Source organism: Salvia hispanica, chromosome 3, assembly GCF_029641045.1.
Source record: "Salvia hispanica isolate PSC_SH4W2 chromosome 3, Shi_PSC_v1, whole genome shotgun sequence".
NCBI lineage: Eukaryota > Viridiplantae > Streptophyta > Magnoliopsida > Lamiales > Lamiaceae > Salvia > Salvia hispanica.
This window is the reverse complement of record NC_142694.1, coordinates 4,147,010-4,169,643: the sequence shown is the minus strand read 5'-3', so window position 1 is coordinate 4,169,643 and position 22,634 is coordinate 4,147,010. Positions and strand designations below refer to the sequence as shown.

General features: G+C 35.6%; 4 protein-coding genes across 5 annotated transcripts; 3 read left to right on the top strand and 1 right to left on the bottom strand.

The window, feature by feature from the left end:
• Nucleotides 1-866: 866 nt before the first annotated feature.
• On the top strand, nucleotides 867-1,976 carry LOC125210161 (fasciclin-like arabinogalactan protein 14). The gene has a single exon (XM_048109737.2). It carries the CDS (start codon nucleotides 897-899, stop codon nucleotides 1,755-1,757), a length of 861 nt encoding a protein of 286 aa, XP_047965694.2. The 5' UTR covers nucleotides 867-896; the 3' UTR covers nucleotides 1,758-1,976.
• A 1,586-nt stretch (nucleotides 1,977-3,562) lies between these two features.
• Nucleotides 3,563-4,768, top strand: LOC125210162 (xyloglucan endotransglucosylase/hydrolase protein 3-like). Its single transcript, XM_048109738.2, has 4 exons — nucleotides 3,563-3,764; nucleotides 3,844-3,944; nucleotides 4,027-4,226; nucleotides 4,307-4,768. The coding sequence occupies exons 1-4, from the start codon at nucleotides 3,596-3,598 to the stop codon at nucleotides 4,644-4,646; spliced, it is 810 nt and encodes a 269-aa protein (XP_047965695.1). The 5' UTR covers nucleotides 3,563-3,595; the 3' UTR covers nucleotides 4,647-4,768.
• Nucleotides 4,769-4,847: 79 nt separating this feature from the next.
• Nucleotides 4,848-9,738, bottom strand: LOC125210163 (ubiquitin carboxyl-terminal hydrolase 18-like). Of its 2 annotated transcripts, none has more exons than XM_089068890.1 (11): nucleotides 9,324-9,738; nucleotides 8,378-8,525; nucleotides 8,177-8,265; nucleotides 8,006-8,091; nucleotides 7,734-7,896; nucleotides 7,511-7,634; nucleotides 7,231-7,388; nucleotides 6,747-6,831; nucleotides 6,375-6,587; nucleotides 6,205-6,266; nucleotides 4,848-6,119 (listed from the first exon to the last, which is right to left on the bottom strand). In XM_089068890.1, the coding sequence occupies exons 1-11, from the start codon at nucleotides 9,602-9,604 to the stop codon at nucleotides 5,198-5,200; spliced, it is 2,331 nt and encodes a 776-aa protein (XP_088925016.1). In that variant the 5' UTR covers nucleotides 9,605-9,738; the 3' UTR covers nucleotides 4,848-5,197. The 2 variants fall into 2 exon arrangements, with proteins under 2 accessions (XP_088925016.1, XP_088925015.1); XM_089068889.1 differs by having other exon boundaries at nucleotides 8,357-8,525; nucleotides 9,324-9,737.
• Nucleotides 9,739-16,723: 6,985 nt separating this feature from the next.
• On the top strand, nucleotides 16,724-22,103 carry LOC125211214 (histidine kinase 5-like). Its single transcript, XM_048110932.2, has 13 exons — nucleotides 16,724-16,893; nucleotides 17,355-18,194; nucleotides 18,402-18,458; nucleotides 18,574-18,801; nucleotides 18,904-18,997; nucleotides 19,087-19,293; nucleotides 19,395-19,525; nucleotides 19,627-19,676; nucleotides 19,950-20,302; nucleotides 20,401-20,504; nucleotides 20,740-21,471; nucleotides 21,577-21,744; nucleotides 21,860-22,103. The coding sequence occupies exons 2-13, from the start codon at nucleotides 17,478-17,480 to the stop codon at nucleotides 21,983-21,985; spliced, it is 2,967 nt and encodes a 988-aa protein (XP_047966889.1). The 5' UTR covers nucleotides 16,724-16,893; nucleotides 17,355-17,477; the 3' UTR covers nucleotides 21,986-22,103.
• Nucleotides 22,104-22,634: the final 531 nt, after the last annotated feature.

Below are 22,634 nucleotides of genomic sequence, written 5' to 3'. Positions count from 1 at the left end.
ATGATGGATCTCATTATTGAGACATTTTAGAAGGTGACGATCTTTGCAAGCTTCGTTCATAACGACTAGTAGTATTGACCGTAAATTAACAAGTTAAACTACTATATTTATTCAAGTAGGTATTAACTTCAAAAAATGACTTTGCACGAACTCGCACAATTATAGTTCAAGTTTGCCTAAACTAGACTCGACTCTATTCAACTGACTGGCCATATAGGATATGTATATGCGAGACAATTTTTAGGAGAAGGAAACCATCAATCTTTTCTACTCAATTCGTTTATGAGAATGGACTAGGTCATGCATCGAATATTATTATGTAGCTTAATGTGGAGTACTTATTACACATATGTTTAACAGAAAATGGACATGGGAAAGAGGGAAAAGTTGTCAAATACCAATTCAACAACAACTTCATACGTATTCTACATATGCATATATTACTATTACTAAAACAATAAATTATTGGGGTCTATGGACCCCATGCCTTATAGTAGCTCCTGCTTTATAGTAGCTCCGTCACTTGTTCTTGAAGAATTTAAGTGGAACTGATTCATATTTTTATAGAGTTATCCCATTTTAAGATCATTTTAAGTGGCTCTTGCGTGGATTCTTGGTAAGCTTTGAGTGGAATTTATCCACATTTTTATAGAGTTATCCCAAATTTAAGATCATTCAAAATTTCCAAAATATTAAGCTTGTTCAAAAAACAAACATGCATGGCTACACATCCAATTCTCCACAATTATAGCATCCATCAAAACTCAAAATAGAACTCTTCTCTCCTCCTCACACACCACTCTCACTCTCTCCACATATATATATACACTCACACTCATGTGCATCAACTTGATGATTGCAACACACAATCACTAAAACTCACTAATTCAGCAAAAATGCGCCGCCCTTTCCTCCTCATCGCCGCCTTGATCCTCCTTTCCACCACCACCACCACCTCCGCCTTCAACATAACCATCACCCTCGCGCGGTTCCCCGGGTTTGAGCAATTCAACCAGCTGCTCACCAACACCCATCTCGCCGAGCAAGTGAACAGCCGCCGCACCATCACAGTCCTCGGCCTCCCCAACGACCGCATCGGAACCCTAATGCAGCTCCCCGTGGAGGTCCAGAGGAGCATCCTCAGCCTCCACGTCATCCTCGACTACTTCGACATGGCCAAGCTCGCCAAGCTCACCCCGGGCTACAAGACCACCCTCACCACCCTCTACCAGTCCTCCGGCGTCGCCAACGGCCAGCAGGGCTTCATCGACATCGTCCGCCGCCGCGACGGCACCATCGTCTTCGGCTCCTCCGTCCCCGGCTCTCCCCTCGTCTGCAACTTCGTCAACCCCGTCGCCGCCCAGCCCTTCAACATCTCCATCCTCAGCGTCTCCCAGCCCATCATCGCCCCGGGGATGGACGGCACCTACGTCGAAACGCCGCCGGCGACACCTCCTCCACCGCCGGCGGTGGCGGCGGCGGCACCGGCACCGGAACCGGCGGCGAGGAAGAAGGCGCCTCCTCCGGTGGAGGAGACGGAGGCTCCGGCGCCGGCAGCGGCGCCGGCGCCGGCGTCTAAGAAATCGCCGGCGCCGAGCCCGGATGCGGATGCGGCAGCGGATGAAGAGGAAGATGCGGATGCGGATGCGGCGGCGGATCTGACGTCAGAGAAGGAGACGAGCGGGGGAGTGGATTTGGGGGTGAAATTAGGGGTGGTGATTGGGTTGGCGGCGTTGGTTGCGGTGGCGGGGCAGTGAAATGGGGAGGTGGCATTTTGTCGAACATCTGATGATCGTAATGAGATGAAATGAAACAGTTTGTGGGAGAAGCCAACGTGGAAATAAGGAATTTGTTTTTTTGTCTTCTCCAATAAAAATGGTATGGAACAATTGGGAAGAATGTAATAAGACAAGGCTTATTGCATTCACGTTTCCATTGTCGATTTTGATGATTTAATATAAGTTAGATTTACTGGAGTTGCGTTTTTATAGTATACTAATATCGATGCAACAAAGCTTGAAAAATCAGATATATTATACTCACACGGAGTACTGATATAGGAAAATCACTACTTAAATGCATAATTAGAGAACACAAATTTAGTTCACTATAAGAGTGTTTTAGACTTTTAGTTCACTCCTTGTTTTCAAATTCATGTTGTGAACTAAAACGCTCATATAATGAACTAGATCGTTTTGATCTAATGACTGAGATTTGTTCTCTAGTTATATACTTAATACTTAATATTAGTTATATTAAGCGTAAAATAACTCCATTCGTCCAACAAAGATTGTCCCATTTTTTTCATTTCCGCCCGTCCCACAAAATTTGTCTCATTTCGCTTTTTACCATTTTTGGTAGTGGATCTCATATTCCACTAACTAATTCCTACTCACATTTTATTATTAAATTAATATATAAAAGTAGACTCACCTTCTACTAATTTTTTCAGCTCATTTTTTATTACATTTCTTAAAATTCGTGTCCGTCTAAGTGAGACAATTTTGTGGGACTAAGAGAGTAGGTAAATTGTAATTATTGTGACGAAATTGGAAATAAGAGTGACTTTATAGTATTTACTTGTGTTTGATAGATTATGTCATTTCTTTAATTTTGATTTAGTAGATTTTTCGTTTTACATATGAAAGTTTGAAATTTTAATTATTCACTTAGAATAGATATATGACCTGTAAATTAATTTTAAAAAATTTGAAAAGTAATTGGCCATACTATTTTGGCTTAAGTTGCAGATGGTATAGATTTTCTTTTGTTTGCCGGACGAGCCCATTGGACTTCAAAATATAGGCCCAAAATTTATTTACAATAGTTTAAGCCTTATAAAATCCCCAGTTACAAACCCACTCAAAATTAGATTGGCCCATTAGACTGAATCAAGCTTACTTTGACAACTACAAACATGATTATTTTATTTATCTATGATGATTTGACTTGTTTAAAAAAGGATAAATGTTAAAATTTGGTAGGATCCTAAGTCCTAATTAGCTATTAGCTAAACGACAAACTACAATTTGGATACAGTTATCACGTGCACTGTACCATGAATATGATCTACACAACCTTTTATGACAATTAACATCCACATATTACATTGCATAGATATGATTTGGTTTACAAACAATGAAAAGAGAATGTATCTCAATTAATGGGTTCCATTTGTCACAAGTCCGAGGTTGTTTTGTTAACTGTCCCATCTTTTTTTAGCAACTCAATAAATAAGCATGATTTATGATAGTGCTAATTGCCGCACATAATTGATACTCAGAATCAAACTATTCTCACTTTGTCCATGTTTAACAGAAAATACTATTGCGTGTAAATATTTTGTTAACTGAATTTACCATATATGTACCACAATTAATTATTCTCACCTTTTCTCCCTAATCATTTCCAAAAAAAAGTGTAATATCTCAAGATTTGGCTAATCATGCCATAATTGTATTGCATGTGTATAAACTATACGTGCATGAAATGTTGAAAAATCATCCCTATATATAGAGGAATAACCATTCATGAATTATATCAAAGAAGTAATAGTAATAGTAATCATTCTTGCTCATTGATCAACAACTCTTCCATGGCTATTCGCATTTTGGTTATGCTAGTTTTTGTATCCTTTTTGTCAATGCAAGAAATTCTTGCACAAAATAATTTTCATAATTTCTATAACTATTTATGGGGATCCAATCATTTCTCTGTTAATCCTCAAGGAACTGAAGTTCAACTCTTGATGGATAAGTCCTATGGTCTCTTTCTCTCTCTCTCTCTCACTCACTCTTGTAAAATAAAATCATGAATATAATGTTTGAGTGTGTGTATGTATAGGAGCTGGATTTAGGTCAAAATTGGACTATGGGTCAGGGTTGTTTCACATAAGGATGAAGATACCAGAGAAGAAAACAGGAGGAATAGTTACAAGCTTCTATGTAAGAATTGTACTAATTCACTTTTTAACTAGTGTTTTCTTGATAATTGAACTAGTTTTAACGTTTTCTTGGTTATTGGCAGTTAACTTCCGCACCAGACAACAACCAGGACCCGGGAAATCACTATGAACTCGACTTCGAGTTTCTGGGCACCAACGGCACGGTCCAAACCAATGTGTATAACAATGATCGTGGCAACAGAGAGCAAAGCTTCAATCTTTGGTTCAATCCTTCACAAGATTTCCACACTTATGAAATTCTATGGAACTCTCGCCAGATAGTGTACGTATCCGTCTGTCAATCTGAATGTATACAAGTTTTTGATACTTGACCGTATGTACATGTAACAAATAATATTGCAGATTCTTGGTGGATTATATCCCGATAAGGGTGTTCAACAACAACAATGCACGCGGAATAGACTATCCATCGAAGCCGATGCATGTTGAAGCAAGTGTATGGAATGCAGATTGGTCAGGAACTGTGGATTGGAGCCAAGCTCCATTTATTGCTCGTTTTCAAGATTTTGGGTTCAAGGCTTGCCCAGCCAGCCTCGGGGCCCGCTGCAACAGATTAAACTATTGGCAGTTTGGACAGGGGCAGTTACAAAAAATGCAGCAGTATAGAAGATTGTACATGACTTATGACTACTGTGCTCAACCTTATACTGCCAAGCCAGAATGTGCATTCAATAATAAGTGAAGGGATTTCTTCAACTCCTACACAAAGCTATTTTAATGGGTTTTTTCTCCACTAAATTAGTTGTAACGTTCCTACTTTTGAAGGATATGAGTCTATTCCATATTATGTGTTAAAATAATAACACTATTTTAAACCATGATTGCTATTAGTATATTTCATCTTTAAACATAAATGCTCAGATTTCCAGTCAAAGTTAGCAAATGATGAAAAATAATTTAGATTGAAGTCAGAGAAAGAGATTGAAGGAGAGACAAGAAGAGTATCCAAGATTCCTGTAAATATTGAAACCAAGGATATATATTCCCAGCGCATCCAGTTATGGGGATGGGATAATCGAATGCTATAAACAGCAAAGACAAGGGAAAAGAATTTTGCTCTTACCAGCACATAATCAACGTTATTTCTAAGACTTTGAGGTTTGAATCTTCTCGACACATCAACTCTATTGGATCCACCTGCATAAATAACTCCAATCTTCTGCAATTTGATTCGACAAATTTGAGCACCACTCGTGAGTGAATCTTCTCGAGACTTCTGAAGTTTCTATCTGATTATATTCCACTTGTGGAATCCCCATTTACAAGGCCCCTATGCATATCAGATTCTGTAGAAACATCTCCATTCTCATGTGTTATGTGAATCTTTTCTTTCGACCAGCCACCATTTTCATGCGCAGCTTCTTTTGTATAATTATTCAGCTTCTTTAGTGGCGGTTTTCCAAAAAAACCAGGGCGGAAGAGTGGCTTACACTTTTCTGTGGAACTTCTGCCATCTGCTTTCTTCATAGACTTTTTATTATCACCAAAGGACGATGAGCCATTATCAGGCCCAATATTTCCATCATTTGATGTTGAATTAGCAGAGTTCTCTTTATCTGGGATCTTACTGGTGGTATCCATGGCTGGGACACTACAAGTTCTGCTGTCTACATCATCTTTACAGTTCCCAACTGCAGTGGACGCTTCGGTCAACTTTGTGGATGAGCCTAAATCACTACTGATTTCATTCCCACAACTTGCTTGAACATCAGAAGTAGATGAGGATGCCTCGTAACTCTTGGTGTCTGATTCTGTAGACGAAGCATCAATCAATGAAGTGCTAGTTTGATCTGGCAAGTCATCATGATTTCTGGTGGAAGGAACTTCTATTTGTGTGGTGGGCAATCCGTCTTTGTTGTGAAGTTCAGCATCGCTAACAATAGGCAAACTTAAGTCAGGAGATGCCATTTTTGTATCTCCTTTTGCATCTTTCGCCACTGTAGTTAACGACAATTCTTCCTCACCATTGACCTTATATCCCGAACCATTAGTAGATGGTTGCTCTAAATCAAGAGAACTGTCAGTGCATACTGCATCAGTTGAGGACTCAGCATGTTGTTTCATGGAAGAGTTCACTTCAGTTATTTTCACTTTCTCATTTTCTTCTTTTGTCAATAATTCAGAGGGAAGCAAACATGATGGTCGAGCATGCATCCTGTCAAAACCAGGCAGGAATCTTGATAACCCCAAAATTTTAGAGTATTTGTTTATCTTGATAACCCCATAAATGATAGAATTACCTGCTGTACAAGAGCATATAAGCTCCCTGTGAAAGCACCTCATCCAAATCAACGCTAGCAACCTAATGAAGAAGACCGATATGCAAGTTAAAAAATCCAATGATCTAAAATGAAATACTAACATCAAAGGAACAAGGATGTAGTCTAGCGGAAAAATCAGCAACTGTTACCTTGCAATCATCAATTCGGTACCACTTTCCACGGAAATCCTTAATATAACAGATGTAATGGCCAAAAAAAGATGCATTCAGCATGTCCACATGGACAATAACAGCATACAGCTTGTAAACATCATTTCCGTCTTCTAACTCACTCATGTATGGGCTAAGATCCAGAGTCTCTGGGAAAGTCACCCTCTTGTTAAGCTTCCCAAATCTACCACTCTGCACAAAAAAGGAACAAATGAGGAGTAGAGCTCAGACAGAGTACTGATACCATTACTCACATAAAATGTGAATATTAAATCTTAAGCTTCATCTACTTCTACGGAATCATAGATATTAGGGAAAAGATATTTAGCATGGTAGATACAATGAGCAGACCTGGAATCTTTTCAAGGCAATTGTAAGAATGTTTGGTGCTCGCTGGACAGTAAGGCGTTTCCATGCCATGACATATGCATTACAACTGTAAGGACAACTCATCCAGATTGGTCAAAAGTCATATACTTCTCTAAATTATATGATTTGACACAATCATCAAGTAAAATACTAAAATGTGAGTCAACTGAATCAAGTGAAAGAAATAGCCAACTATAAAGAAAGTAAAATAAGTTCACAAGTGCAGCAAGAACCCAAAAAGATTGGATAAGCAGTTACAATGATGATAATCGAGCCAAAATAAAATGCACATATCCTGACATTGGCAAATGAAATTGAAAGCACAAGATGGTGTAAACAGAAATTATTGATCAATGTGCCAATTTAGATTGCTCCAAAGTGAATTTTAAATTCAATATAAGATTATAGTATGACTGTTGAGAGAAGTTTTGCTACAAAAATGTGAACTTGCAAATATAGCACTTACCCGTCACATTTATACATATTATCCCCATGAAGCCGTTCTTTGGCAGTAAATTGATCTAAACACTCTTCCATAGATCCAGCATCCCCATGAATTTCAACAGTTAAATCCATCATATTTTCAAATTGATTTGAAACATTATTACACTCCGCGCATATAACCTGAAAGTGGACCAGATTAAGCAAGCGTGATGCGGGATCTTTAGCATTAGAGGTAAACGTCAAAAACGGAAAAGAAAACACAGCAAACTAAATAAAAGCTCGAGCTTCATTATGCATGCCACCTGTGATCGAAGACGACCCCCAAATATATGTTGAATAAGGGTTGTCTCTTGATAGCTAGGATGAACAACCTTTTCTCCACCAAACTCATCAAGGCATACAGACTGCATCATATCAATGGCAAACCTGAAAAGCAACTGCATGTTACTCAACCGGAATTAAAGAGAGCATTTTTTTTGGGGGGGGGGGGGGGTGGCAACCACATATGGGACAAGTTATAAAGACCTCATAAACTCATGTGCATCCTCCTGTTTCCCATATCCAAGATTACCACCTATGTTAGGCAACCTTGAAAGAATGTTCATTGGAGAAAATGGATTAACACTTCGACTAGCCCTTTCCATGTGCAATTGAAATTCACAAAGAAAACACCAATCATCCCTTTGACCTGGATAACACCAATCATCCACCAATAAAAACAAAGAAAAAAATGAAATAAAGCATTCCTGCGTTCACATAGAATATGATAAATATATAGATTAGATCGAGGTAATTACATTCTCTACGGTGGCCTTTCTCCAACAAGTAGGCAACAAGGGGTCGGGTGTATGCAAGACACTGAAGAACCACATTAGCAAAGCAACTGCATAAAAGCAAGTGTGACGACAAGTATTGGTATTTGACATTTTAAATATAAACGTAAGATGTAGAACAAGATACTACAATACCTGTTTCCACAGTTTATAAGTCCACAAGGAGGATAGCCTGGTTTGTCCCAATTGAAAAATTTTAGAAATTCCTCATATGGGAAAAGTATCTGAAAAAAGAATGATATAAGAAATTCATATTCAAGGAGGTAAATACTATAATATGTAAGTTAGCAATCAGAAAATGAGGTGGTCGAATACTTTGTTTGAAGGTTTGTAAACCTTTGAGCTTCCTCCCGAAGGTGCTACCAAAGTTTTCCTTCCTCTCAGAGTGGATTTTGGCTTCATAGAGTTAGCTGTGTAAAGTGACTTCATTTCGTTGCATCTTGTCTTGTGCTCAGTCCAGTGAGATTTTTGACAAGCTTCAGAACTGGAGTTTTGGCAGGCACAATACATGTTAGAAAAATAGCAGGATCGGTAATAAAAGTTATTGATGCATCAGTATATAAGAGCATAGTTAGAAGATTACACTGAGAATCCAGTTCATAAAAACAGAAACTTCTAATATCATAAAAGAAAATCTAAAGCAGTAATGAAAAGGTAAAATGAACTAAAATAGTCACAGATGTCTATTTCCACAGTAATTTAGTAACGGATGATGAAAAACCATGCTAATAAGCACTAACATAATTCCCACTGCATCAGAGCATATCAGGCGGCCAATCAACGGAATAGCAACCGGTATGATGATGTGCAATATTTCATCTTTCTCTAGGGCTCTATAGAATACATATAGATAGAGCCTCTTATTCACTCTCCATAACTGAGAATCACAATAGCAAAACAATTTGATTCCTTTTTACCAGCAAAGCTCAAGAACCAGTAGAACTACAGTGCATTGAGCACAATTCACAAAAGTTTAGTAATTTTCCAGATCACATGCATGCATTATGCGTTTAATGATTGCATCCTAGTCTAATCACCCTATTCCACTCAAAAAGTACAACTTTTGGATTATTTCATATACAGACAAAGCTGAGCTTCGCAATATTCGCAACGACCATGATACAAATTGCATAAAGCAAGCCGTAGTTATTATAGATTATAATCACTATTTCCAGATAAAAACCCAAGCTTCCAGCACAAAACCCACACGCACAAATACAGAGCAATTATCATCGTTAAACACCAAAGAAAGCAATTATATGAAGAATTAAGACGTAATTACCAGTATTTAACCATCTTGCAGGCGGCGCACTGTTTCTTGGTGAGAAGGCCGCACACGACGCATGAATCAAAACCCTCGGCAGCGCCAGCGGCGGCCTCCGCCACACTGTCCCTCTTGTGGCGATCCAAGGAGGAGTAATCGGCGGAGGAGGAATCGAAATTGGAGTCCACGACGAAGTATTTGGAGGCCGTGTTCCGCACCAAATAGAGCAGGCCGAAAATCCCGAGTGACGCCAACACTATGAATTGCAGGAACCAGTTAAGATCCGCCGTGACATGCATTTACAATCACGGTGTTGTGATATGATTGTGGAAATCATCAATTAAATTGCTGGGATTTAGGGCTTCTGTCGGGGGAAGGGGGAGATTCAATTGGGTTAACCAAATATTTCCATCTTTCTGTTCTATACTATGCCAATAAAATCTACAGATTTAATTATGGATTGTTAACAAAACCTTAATTAGCAAAATTAGTTGGTAATTACTAGCACAGATTTTAGGTTTCTTCCTACTGAGGTCTCTTTAATGAGTGGTTGACTCAAAAACCTTTCTCCATTTTTACTTTTTTTTTATTGATAAATAGCTAAGTAGGAGTACTATTACAGACTTATAGTAATATTGAAATTGCACACAACAAGATTTTAACTATTTTCTTGATCTTTTTAATTTTTATTACTAGTATTTAGTGTTTGTTTCCCTGAACAAGTAATATTCTTTCACATGATTATGTGATACCGTGGTATATTGGAACAATGATTACATAATCATTTGATAAAATTATAGAGTGCTTTCAACATCATGAAATGTGCATGGAGGAGGCACATTATTAGTGATATAATTGAATTTGGAAAATTTATAGAGCATCTATCTCATGTGTGCGATATGTATTTTTAGTAAGGTCATTAATGCTAAATCACTGTAATTAATATTTAATTATGTCAAATAATACTTTCCCTGAATCAGTAGTGACAACTTATTTACTAAGCTAAAAAATCAAAATATATTTTTTTAAAAATAAAAACAAAAGAAAATATTTAATACCAGTAAAATTGACCAAGTCAAATCGTTGCCTGTTAACGGGCCGTTCCGGAAACAAGCCCAATTGTATCTAAAATTAGATTTAACGATTTAGATGGCCCAATAAGTTAGATCTAGTATGCACTGATACATTTGCATGAATTGGCAAAAGTGTACTTACAATCTACAAACAATCATGCTTAACTCAAAAACCTAAAGAATCAGGAGTAAATCTAAGTACTAATAGATAAGAATGGATCTCATTTGGGCTAGTTTGTTATGAAGTGACAATTTTAATTCTATCAAAAATATATCTATATAAAGTCCACATGTATCATTTTTCTAGGGTTAGATTGTCACACCAATGAGTTGCGAAGCTACAGTATAGATGTCCTATGTCATGATAAAATAAGAAGAAAATTTCTATTTGCACAAGCACAGGAGATCGGCCCATAAAATATAGTATTTCTTCTGTCTCATTAAAAATGAAACGTTTCCTAAAATGGTAATAACATCATCTCTAATTTGTCTCATACTTTACTCTCGTCATTAATTCACAAAACAATACTGTATAAATTTTGTGCGGAAACCAAATATTTTGTATTTATTGGGACGGATGTAGTAGTATAATAAACAAGAAACCACTTAAATTGCATGTGAATATGATTTATGAGATTAAGGATCTTAGAATACAAAATGTCAAACCACCAAAATCTAATCCATCCCTAAATTAGGCCACCATATATCATATCCAAATATCATGTCTGAGTTATAGGGAGTATGCAAAGAAACAAGAACCAGTCACCCATCATTACAACATGCCTGGGTAAAATAAATTTATTTTTTGAGATTATGGTTAAGTGGGGATTACTGTTAAACAGCTTTTTAAGAACGAATTGATTGATTAGATAGTAAATCCAAATGGGATTAGGGTTTGATGGGACCTCATAGGAAATTCCGGAGTGATGTTGTCCACTAATAATCTACCTTGATGGGTTTATTTATGGATAACTGTAATTAACATCGTAGCATTAATTAGACATAAATACACTAACAACACTTTAATTTGGAACGCTCTAAATTCAAATAAAAGGACAACAGACTGAGAAAGGACAAATGATTTTCCTAATTGTAATTCAACCTTTAATTGTGATTTGGAACACTCTAATTTTCTTTTATTTTAACACAAACAAATTTTCAATTATATTCACAGTACTTATGTTTCATATATATGCAGTGTGTATTTTATGTTTGGACAAATGATTTTTCCCACTCACTTGATGAAGATTGTGTCGTCTGATTCTCAATGGAAAATTACCTTTGAAACAATTGACAATTTTAAATAATTTTGTAGTTTATGTTATCTATATAAATTTAAAAATTATTTTTCACGTCCTACAAAAGAAAAATGGCACAAATATATTTTATTCAATTAACGATGCGATTCGTGTTTATGAGACCATCTTCAACCATACTCCAAAAATGAGTTTTGGTGTAAAAATCTTCTCCAATCACACACCAAACTCAAACCCATTTTTTGTGTTTTTTGTGAAATAATACCAAATTTGGTGTTACTGTGAATATTTTGTGAGACAAAAACCCAAAAATGATATAAATGGTTGGAGTAAAACTATTTTTGGCATAACATATACTCAAAAATGGATTTAAATTTAGTGTAAATGCTTGGAGATGAAACGAGTACACTACCTACACTTTAAAAGACGTACACACTTTTGATGGCAGAAACAACGTGCCCCCATAATCCATTCTCCTATTTATGCATGATTCATATTATTGAAATAATTTATAAAATATGTCTAACATCAAAACTTGATTAAAATTGACAATCAAATCGAACTATTTTCCTATACAAAATTACATCTTGGCCCAAAAAGGACAAGCAAAACGACAAATGTAAGCATCATAAAATAAGGTTGCTTCCGGGTTTCAAGGTTTGTGTTTAGGGCCCAATTAACTCAAAATGGGATCATTTTTAAAATTGCAAATTGCCCTTTTCTTTCAACCAATACTCACATGCAAAATTATATAGATTCATTTTAAGGGGTTTATTTTTTGCGCTAATTTTGAAAAACCATTTATATATTTAGGTCATCCGCATTTTTTTCTTTAATTAATTGAGCTATACAACATTTTTCTCTTGCATCTCATCATCTACTGATATCCACAATCTTATCACGTACTCATGTGTCTATATACTAGTAGTATGTATTTTGTTAAAATAAAAAAATGAACAATTTTTACTTTTGATTATTGCATAGTACTAGAGTGTAATAAAGTGTAACTTGAGGAGCTTGTACTCAACAAATATATTGATATATTTGCGTATTAGACATTGCTGAGAGAAGTTATTATATTGATTTTAGTATTGTCTTATCATCGTTCTTAATGTATCCATCTTCCCATTTTTTTACTCTAGCATTTTTCATTCAATAAAAATGAAAATTTTATAGTATTTTTTTACAACTCATTCAACACCTAGTTCACAGACTTTCCCTCGTGCGCGAACTCTCGTCCCGCCGCTTCTCACAACGTGGGTCTCGACCTTCTTGTCATCCGAGGACGAGCTAGAGACTCCGCGTTGCTAATGCACTTAAAATTATCATGATAGAAATTTAGTCAAAATTGGGTTAAAGCTAATTAATACGATGGGAAATGAATTCACGGGTTTGACATATGTTTGAAAAAGAGTAACAAGCATTAATGATTCAAGATAGAAATTAGAAGAAAAAGAATCTAATAATTCATTTGGAATAGTTCGAGTGATGGAGTCAATGATGAGTGATTTGCATGTTTAGAGATCAACTGTTTTTATGACCTGAAAAGTCATCAACTTAATTAGATTGGCTGCTCTCCTTTTGAGGCTCATAGATGAAATTAATTAAAGTCAAATTGCTTGTTTTTTATTTAAACAACTAATCTCAAATGTCAAGCACTTAGGATTGATCATTTAGTTAATAAATTTTAATTAGTCCACATAATTAGACAGCTGTGCACTAATGGGGCTGCTCAAGTTGACATGTGTGAAATTTAATTATACTATTTTCATTTCTCTAATAAGTTTTGTACTGACAGACTAGCAGCCATAGTGCCCTTTTTCTTTGAGAGTTTATTTGAATCTTTCTTCAAATAATTTATGAATATTCAGCCCATAAATACTACTATAATCACACATTTGGATATTATACGCGTATTGTGCTTGTTCGCTTTCGAAATATTTATTTTCAGTTTTCGAATTCAATTGAACAATATCAATCCAGCACCACCTATTTGACTATTCGAGGGAAGGCTATTAAATGTCACAATAAAAAAATTAATTGCTTGATTAGAAAAAAGGTTTAAACCTCATAAAGAAATAGGATTTGAATATATAGATGTATAAGGAATAGTTGGCATTGCACTATTAAATTATTAATTAAACATATAGTATTATTTTCAGTGATTTATTATCACTGCCGAGTAAAGGCTCCGTCATTTTAAATAGTACTCTTTTTAGTGATTTATTAGTATATTTTATATTTATATAAAAAGTCAATTATTATATAATTATATGACAGTCTTACGCCACTCGAGATTCCAACAAGGTGAAGGTGGCATGTTATTTGAAGGGAAGATATATACATTAAAACACATACTTATTATTCTAACAATAGAATTTTGTGATTTAATTCATTAATTATTAATACACCATTCAAACTGAATTTAATTATAACAATTTCAGTCCTTGCGTACATTCATTTTCTTACCCCATTAATCATTATTATCGAGAAAATTAGAGTAGCTAGATTAACTAATATCGAGTTTAAATATCATTTTTATTACTATTACAAAGGTGACGGTGATGGGTTGTTACTCACGGTTGATAATTGACTTGTGAAATCATCCTTCAAGTTATAGCTAATTATTTAAATGTGAAAAGGAACAATCGATTTTCAGTCTAAGCTACATTAATTAGAAAGATTATATTCCCTGCTAATTTAATTAATATTTTTTTAACAAGACAATAATAATATTAATTTAAAACTCCACTGTAACTCATACATTTTTCAATGACTACTAATTTTCCCTTTACATATTGATATTTTTCTCACGGAGTTTTTGCCATTAAGTATATATAGATTTTTTTTTAATATATATATACTATGGTTTATGGAATTGTTTTTCAAAAGGAAATTTCTTTAGACGTCTGAACTGAAAACTGAATTCATGATTTAGGAACCCAAAACGATTAGCACAAAATGGAAACTATTATTATGACTCTATATAAGATTTTTAAAATTATTTTTATAAAATGAAAATGAAAATGAAAATTATCAATATAATTAATTGATAAATGATTAAAATAGAACAATTTAAATTATTAATTTATATATATATATATATATATATATATATATATATATATATATATATATATATATATATCTATTAAAAAATTTCGTGTGAGCTGCCTTTACGTTGTTTGATGGTTATGAATTAAATAGCCATCAATTTCAGTGCTTTTATATTTCAGAATTTAGTGCCCAACAAAAATAACATGGGGCAGCATGCCTTTCTGTTGTTTCTGTCACTTTGTCTATTTTTCTACAAAATCTAAATTTAGTTTACATGCAATAAACCAATCATGGGACACCAGAACATCTTAGCCACTTCCTTATCTTTTTTATTTAATTTACTGCGCTTTATTTAACCTAATAGGAGTACTATTATATTATAAATAATTATAAATAAGTCTCTTCTCTACATTATTTTTCTCTTATTTTACTTTTTTTTAACTTTAATTATTTATAATTAATATTTTAAAACGAGTGCGCAAAATGAAATGTTTCTATTACTATAGAATATTACTATAGAACAGAAGGAGTATTATCCAATAATGCAATCCAGACTTTATCTTCATTTATAAATCGTATGTATATTATAATTGAAAGATTCTAATTCTAATATTCTTTTTCCAAATTTAATTCCGAACCACATAGATCAATTATATTTATGAATTGTTCTTTTAGGGTTGACCTAATATTTCTAATTATGAGTCTATCATATCATGCTATATGTTTGAATTTTCGAAATAAATTTAAACGTCCTATATATGTAATTCACATATATGTTCGTCCATTGCACGTAAAATATGTTCGTCCATTGCACGTAAAATGAAATTAGTTAATTAACCCATTTACTGCACCTTTTAAATTTGATCAGTTGTTGACAAATAAGTACTACTTAGTTTCGGGAAATAAAATAAAATTTCTTTGAATACGGAGTACCTTTTTCTATTATACTCCTATAGAATATATATTTTTTATATTTAATAGCTAGTATTATGTAATTTTTAATAAGTATTCAAATAGCTTCTTAATAATAATGGAAATCCATATGCAGACACATATTCCATTATTTGTCCACATTTAATCTTTCAAAACGTAACCCTGCACGTTAAAATAATGCTAAGATTTTTATTAGAAAAATACACATCGTTGGAAACTGAAAATACAAATGATTAGAATAATAAAATGACACTGCTACTTGCTGTGTTTCAGATTATAACTCATGCAGTTAAATAAAGCAGACATTTTTGGGTATTATATATATTATATATATACAGGTCGATTCCCCAACCAAGTGGCCGACTTTTGATTTTTTATTCGTTCATTAATAAATATGATTAATTAATTACAATTAGCAGATGTATATGCATGAACTAATTCATTTTAGTAACAACTTGCATTGCCCAATAACCAATAAAACTGTCCACGTGGCAACATCAGTATTTTATTTCCATGATTATAACTAACTTCGAAAAATACTAGAGTCACTCTGAATAATTATGACATGCACCCATCTAATTATGTTTTAATGCTACGTACACAAATCACAACTGGTTTTAATTTTATATTTAAATGAATTTTTGACTTCGAAGCAGTTTTACTGATAAATACGAATGAAATGAGTTAACAGAACGTGGATCCATTTATCGTTCAATAAAAATAAACCGAGGCTTGTTTCGATGGGCCGTCAATAAAACTTCACCTCGAATGACGGGGTTACTCCATTTAAAAAACCTCTCTCAACACAGAACCAGAAAAGCCGGAGCATTGTGAAACTGGGATTAAAATAAAAGAGTGGATAAACCATAAATAAATTAGGGTGTTATAATAAGAGAAAACCCAATCAACCATATTTGTGTGTATCAATCGCCTTAAAACCGATGATCATCACATGGCTTCTTCTTGGTTTCCTTTTCCACACACGCATTTAATGTATATAATCATGCTTTGTTTCTAGTTTTTCTTTTTTCCCCTTTTCTTTTGTTTATTTGCTTCAGCACATGCACTCCTCTCTCTCTCTCTGCATTTTCTATGCGCGCAAAACTTTGGCTTATATTAATCATTTTCCCCCCTCTGACTGAGCTAAGATTCTTTCAGATCTACAGTGAAAAGTTTCAAGGCTGCGAACCGACTTAGCATCTTCTTATTAATCGTCAAGCTCAGAAAGTAGCCGTCAGATATTCTTCGATTAGTCAATTTTTCATAAAGGTCAGCTCTATTCAAATTTTTATCGTAATTTTGATTGTGATTGCATGTTCTTCACCATTATCGTCGACTTCAGTCAATGGTGTTTTGTTTGATAAAATACAGTGGTTTTAATGGAATTGAATTGCTGTAAATTTTGATAGTGTGCAATTCTGGTCTCCAAAATGTTCTGTTAAGGATCGAATTCATTAATGCCTGTTTTTTGCGATGAACAACCACCAAAATCAAACAAAAATATTTTGCCTTCATGTTTGTGTGTTTTCCAGGAGCTTGTAGCTCAAACTTTTGTTCGGTGCAATTCAATATTGCAAAGTTTTATTTCAAACGTATTGAATTAGTTGTTCATTAGTGGAGTAGAATATACTGCAACTTTAGCTCTTTACACCTCTTAAACTGCTTGTTTAATGCCATGCCTCTCTATGTTCCCTTTTCAGTTTATAGTTGTAATTGATTCTAAATTGCAGAATCTTAATTAACAGAGACTTCACTGTGATCCATCGCAAAACTACGATAACAGTAACTTAGGCACTGATGCATTTGCCTAGCTTGGTTTGGAAATTTTGCAATCTTGACTTGTAGAAGAAATCATGGGTTGTGCGATTGAGACCATTGAGTCAGAGGAGATGGACATTGTCCTCTCTTCTATGTGGCCGGAGGATATGAATGAAGCCGGGAGGCAGTTCAATGTTGAGAGGCCAGGAATGGATAAAGACATGTTGGAGGAGGTCACCATCAAGAGGGAGCCTGACATAGTTGATTTCAAGCGCCTCATTGAGCTTGCCAACTTCACCGACAAGGGGAACTGGCAGCTGGCTAGCTTGGTGAGGAATTGGGAATACAAGCAGGAGAACGCTGTGCGCCTCCTTAGGGAGGAGCTTGATACCCTCAGCAAGCAGCAGCGAGAAGTTGAGCTCAAGAAGTTAGAGATACTGGAGGAACATCGGTTTGAAAGAGATGGATATGGTGGCAACAAGCGTCCCATCTCCATTCTTGATGAGAATCTCAAGTACTTGTATCAAGATGCTCCGAGGAGGAAGCGTGATTCTGTCTTCCAAGATGAGAAAATAAGCGTAGATGCTGAATATGACAGCGTGGTTTACTGGAAGCAACGGGCCCTGAATCTGGAGAAACTCCTAGAGGCTAGTCTTAGACGAGAGCAAGTGTTGATAGGGAAGTTGCAGGAGAGTATTGAGAATTTGGAAAAGCAGTCTACCCCTGTGGAGGAACTGTCGCAGGTTTTGAATAGAGCAGATAATTTCTTGCATTTCGTCTTGCAGAATGCTCCAGTTGTCATAGGCCATCAGGTATGCTGTTGTTCGATTCTTCTGCATCTATATGGGATTTATATCATCATTGTGCTTAGCTTATGAAAATTCTCAATATTCCCGAAAGTGCTTGTCGTGCTGCTTGAATACCAATGTACTAAAAACAATGGAGAGATGGAAAGAAGGGGCAGAATAGTAACATCTAATTTTACATTAGCTACTGACCAAGTGCTCCACAATTTTCAGGATAAAGAACTGCGCTACCGGTTCATCTTTAACCATTTCCCAAGTTTGCGCGAGGAGGTAAATTGGCAATATCTTACAGTCACTTGAACTGACTGTTTTAACTATAAGAAGTGTATAACTTCGAGTACATCTTTTGCTCTAGAATGATTCCTCAGAGTTACTAATTTTACAGGATATCATAGGCAAAACAGATGTTGAGATCTTCACCGGCTCTGGTGTAAAGGAATCTCAAGACTTCAAACAAGAAGTCCTGGAGAAAGGATTACCTGCAAAGAGAGAAATCACATTTGAAACAGAGCTATTTGGATCAAAAACCTTCTTAATCTACGTTGAACCTGTTTTCAGCAAGGCTGGAGAGACAATCGGTGTAAATTATATGGGAATGGAAGTGACTGATCAGGTCAGTTCCATTCTTAACCCTTTTCCTTCACATAACTTGTTTATATATCTATAATCACAAAACATTTTGTTCTGCTAATTTATGTTCCTTGATGTATTGCAGGTGCGGAAAAGAGAAAAGATGGCAAAGATTAGAGAAGAGATGGCTGTACAAAAAGCTAAGGAGACAGAGCTCACCAAGACGATCCATATCACAGGTTATCTAGATTCTACCATAATGTTGTAAAGTCAAGAACGGGCCATAGATAAAGTGGTAGCTAATTTTCTCTTGATGACATTCTCACAGAGGAATCAATGCGTGCGAAAGAAATGTTGGCTACCATGTCTCACGAGATAAGATCTCCTCTATCCGGAGTCGTAAGCATGGCTGAGATTCTTTCCAACACTAAGCTCGACAAAGAGCAGCGACAGCAGGTGAACGTGATGATATCTTCGGGCGATTTGGTTCTCCGAATAATCAATGATATCCTTGATCTTTCTAAGGTTGAGTCAGGTGGGAATTTTACATATTTTGTCATCAATTCATCTTTAGTGTTCGCTCATCTAATTAAGAATGGAACTGAATTTACAAATCCTCCCACTCATATCTTTCAGGAGTTATGAAACTGGAAGCTGCAAAATTTAGACCAAGAGAGGTAGTAAAACATGTGCTGCAGACGGCAGCTGCATCACTACAGAAATTACTAACCTTAGAAGGAAATATAGCAGATGATGTTCCTGTGGAGGTAAATGAGTTGATATCATGTTAGGGTCCTAAATATATTCAAGAGCGAGCAGCTTAATTTGTAGATTGGATTGTATTTATAGAAACTGCCTTATTTTTCAGGTGATCGGAGATGTTCTAAGGATTCGCCAGATTCTAACAAACTTAGTCAGGTGCGTACAGGACTTTCTCATATAACATCGGTTTATGCTATAACAGTTTTGATGCTTGAATCTTATATATAGAATGAGTTTTTCAAGAATAAGATTTAGCAGTATCTAAAGCTTTGTCTTCTCACCTTTTATGGACTTATTGACTAGGAGATTTCATGTTACATATTCTCTCGAGTACCAGTTAATGCAAAAGGCTGATTTTCAGTTTTGAGTTTATGCATGCTATATTTGCTGATTTATTTATAAAGATATCCATGCTTCAATGTTTAACAGCAATGCCATCAAGTTTACGCACAAGGGAAAGGTTGGGATAAAGCTTTATGTAGTGCCAGAGCCGCGCAATTTAAGCAAACAAAAGTCTTGGAAAGCTTCTGCAGATCAGTCCACTGATTCACCAAACACAAGAAAGGACTCATCTATGAGTCAAAGCACAGGTGACCAGAGAGGCAGTCATGGATGCTGCAAGGGAGAAGGTATTGATGATAACAATGAACTTAAAAACAAGCTGAACGATCAAGAGAGAGCTGGGACTCCAATGGAAGAAGACGAAGCCAGCCATTCTAATACTCAAGAATCAGTAGTGTGGATTCGCTGTGATGTTTATGACACGGGGATTGGAATACCAGGTATCTGCTCAAATTCATTGTTTTTTTGCTTTCATTTTCAAACCTCTTTTGTTGGAAACTGAATACGATAATCGCCTTCATTGATCTATATGTGACAGAACACGCGATTCCCACTCTGTTCAAGAAGTATACGCAAGCAGGTGCAGATACTGCTAGAAAGTATGGTGGGACAGGATTAGGACTTGCAATTTGTAAACAACTGGTAAATTATCATTCCTTTGAATTGTGGTTCAAGTTTCTCCTTCTTGAGAAGTTGATCTTCCTCAGAAAGAATAACTAGATTAACATGCTTCCTAGATGGATATATTTCAACTTCATTCATCTACTTTTCTGCTGCTTCTACTTAGTTCATTTCAAAATCTTGGGATTCATATGCAGTCAAAAGTATGCTTGGTTGGCGACCTCTGCGTTTATACACATTTTTGTTTTGTGAACAGGTTGAGCTCATGGGTGGTCAACTTACTGTATCAAGCATAGAAAACAAAGGGTCTACTTTCACGTTTATACTACCCTATAAAGTTTCATCGATCTCTGAAAGTTCAGACGATCCTGATGAGCTGTCGGATATGGATAGCCAAGATGTCTCAGATGATGAAGATTTACATGCAGGAGTGTTTCAGTTTCAACCACGCACTTTAGGTTTACTTTCTTCTCAAGGTTCCGGAAGGATCCAAAAGCTCTCACCACTCACCTATGGCTTTGATCCCTCGCATAGTTTCAATGGTTTGTTGGAGGATTCTTCATCACCCTCTAGCAGCATCACATATAAAGAGATCAGTTCAGAGGAAGATGCGCATTCAGCTTCCATGGATACATCATCTGAAGTTGAAGTTTCACCAAGCCTGAGCTTGTGTTCGGCTAACTTAGATTCAGCTAAAAGTAATGAACAGGCACACTGCTCGAGTGAAATTTCTGAGCCTAGTGTTTCCAAAGAAAGATGTCGAACTCAGGCTCGAACAGACAGAAGTTTTGAGTGCGCTTCCGGGAAGGGCAATGAAGCTCCAACAGCTGAGGTGAAACCGAAGATTCTTCTCGTGGAAGATAACAAGATCAACGTGATTGTCACCAAGTCAATGATGAAGCAGTTGGGCCACGACATAGATGTTGTTAATAACGGAGCAGAAGCTGTGCGTGCGGTTCAATGCAACGATTACGATTTCATTCTAATGGTATGCTTAAAACTTAATCAATAAGTCTAAAATGTTGATAAGAAATGTTTGGTCCTTCTGCATTTGATCTATTATTGTTGATAACACATTGGGAAATATGGGCAGGATGTATGCATGCCGGTAATGGATGGACTTCAAGCTACAAGATTGATACGATCCTTTGAGGAAACAGGTAGTTGGGACGATGCAGTGAAGGCAGGAGTCGAGATGCAGTTGGCACCTCAACGTTCTTCACCAAATTTGCTTCCACGAAAAAGGACACCGATCATTGCAGTAAGCACTTGATGTTATTAAGTCCTTTTCTTCATATAAAAACAAGCGGCGTCACCTGAGATATTATTTGATGCTGCTCTATTTTCCATTGATAAAATGTGTTGATTTTGTGCAGATGACAGCAAATGCATTGTCAGAGAGTGCTGAAGATTGTTATGCTAATGGTATGGATTCCTTTGTATCAAAGCCAGTGAATTTCCAGAACTTAAAACAATGTTTGCAGAAATATGTGTCACAGTAGTAATAATAGTAGTTGTAAATGGTAAGCGTCTTGTATAGAAAGGAAATGAGTTAGGGAAGTTTTGTCATCAATGTATAGCATCTGCGTTTCATTCAATAGATCACCATGTTTTTCTTAATATGAAGTGAATATGAATATGATACATGAGCATGTTATAAAAAGTTGAAAGTTTGTATAGGAGAAACAGAAGGTGGGACGACATAAAACGGAAGTTGGGGACATTTTAAGGAAAATTGTGAAAGTTGAAGATTTTTAAAGAGAAGATAAAAGTCGAGAAATATTTTTCTTAAAATACTCCAAGAAATTAGGGATACAAATCAGAATTTGCCCTAAACTTTACTTGAGCAAAGAATATGAGAGTAGCCAAGTAACTCGAACACATATATTTTTGAATAATTCGTACATAATTCATAGTAAAATATATTGGGAGTTCATAATTATAATAAAGAGTTTCAGAATATAATACATGTTTGGCATAGTGTACATTCTAACATATTATATAAGACTAAACTAAGCAGATAAGTTAAATAGGTCTTAGAGCGTTTGAATTAGTATTAAAAATTAAAATGATTAATTGGAAAGAAAGTAAACCGACAATAATTTCAATATATAGGTAAGATATTTTCTGAGGATTAGGCGAGAATCTTAT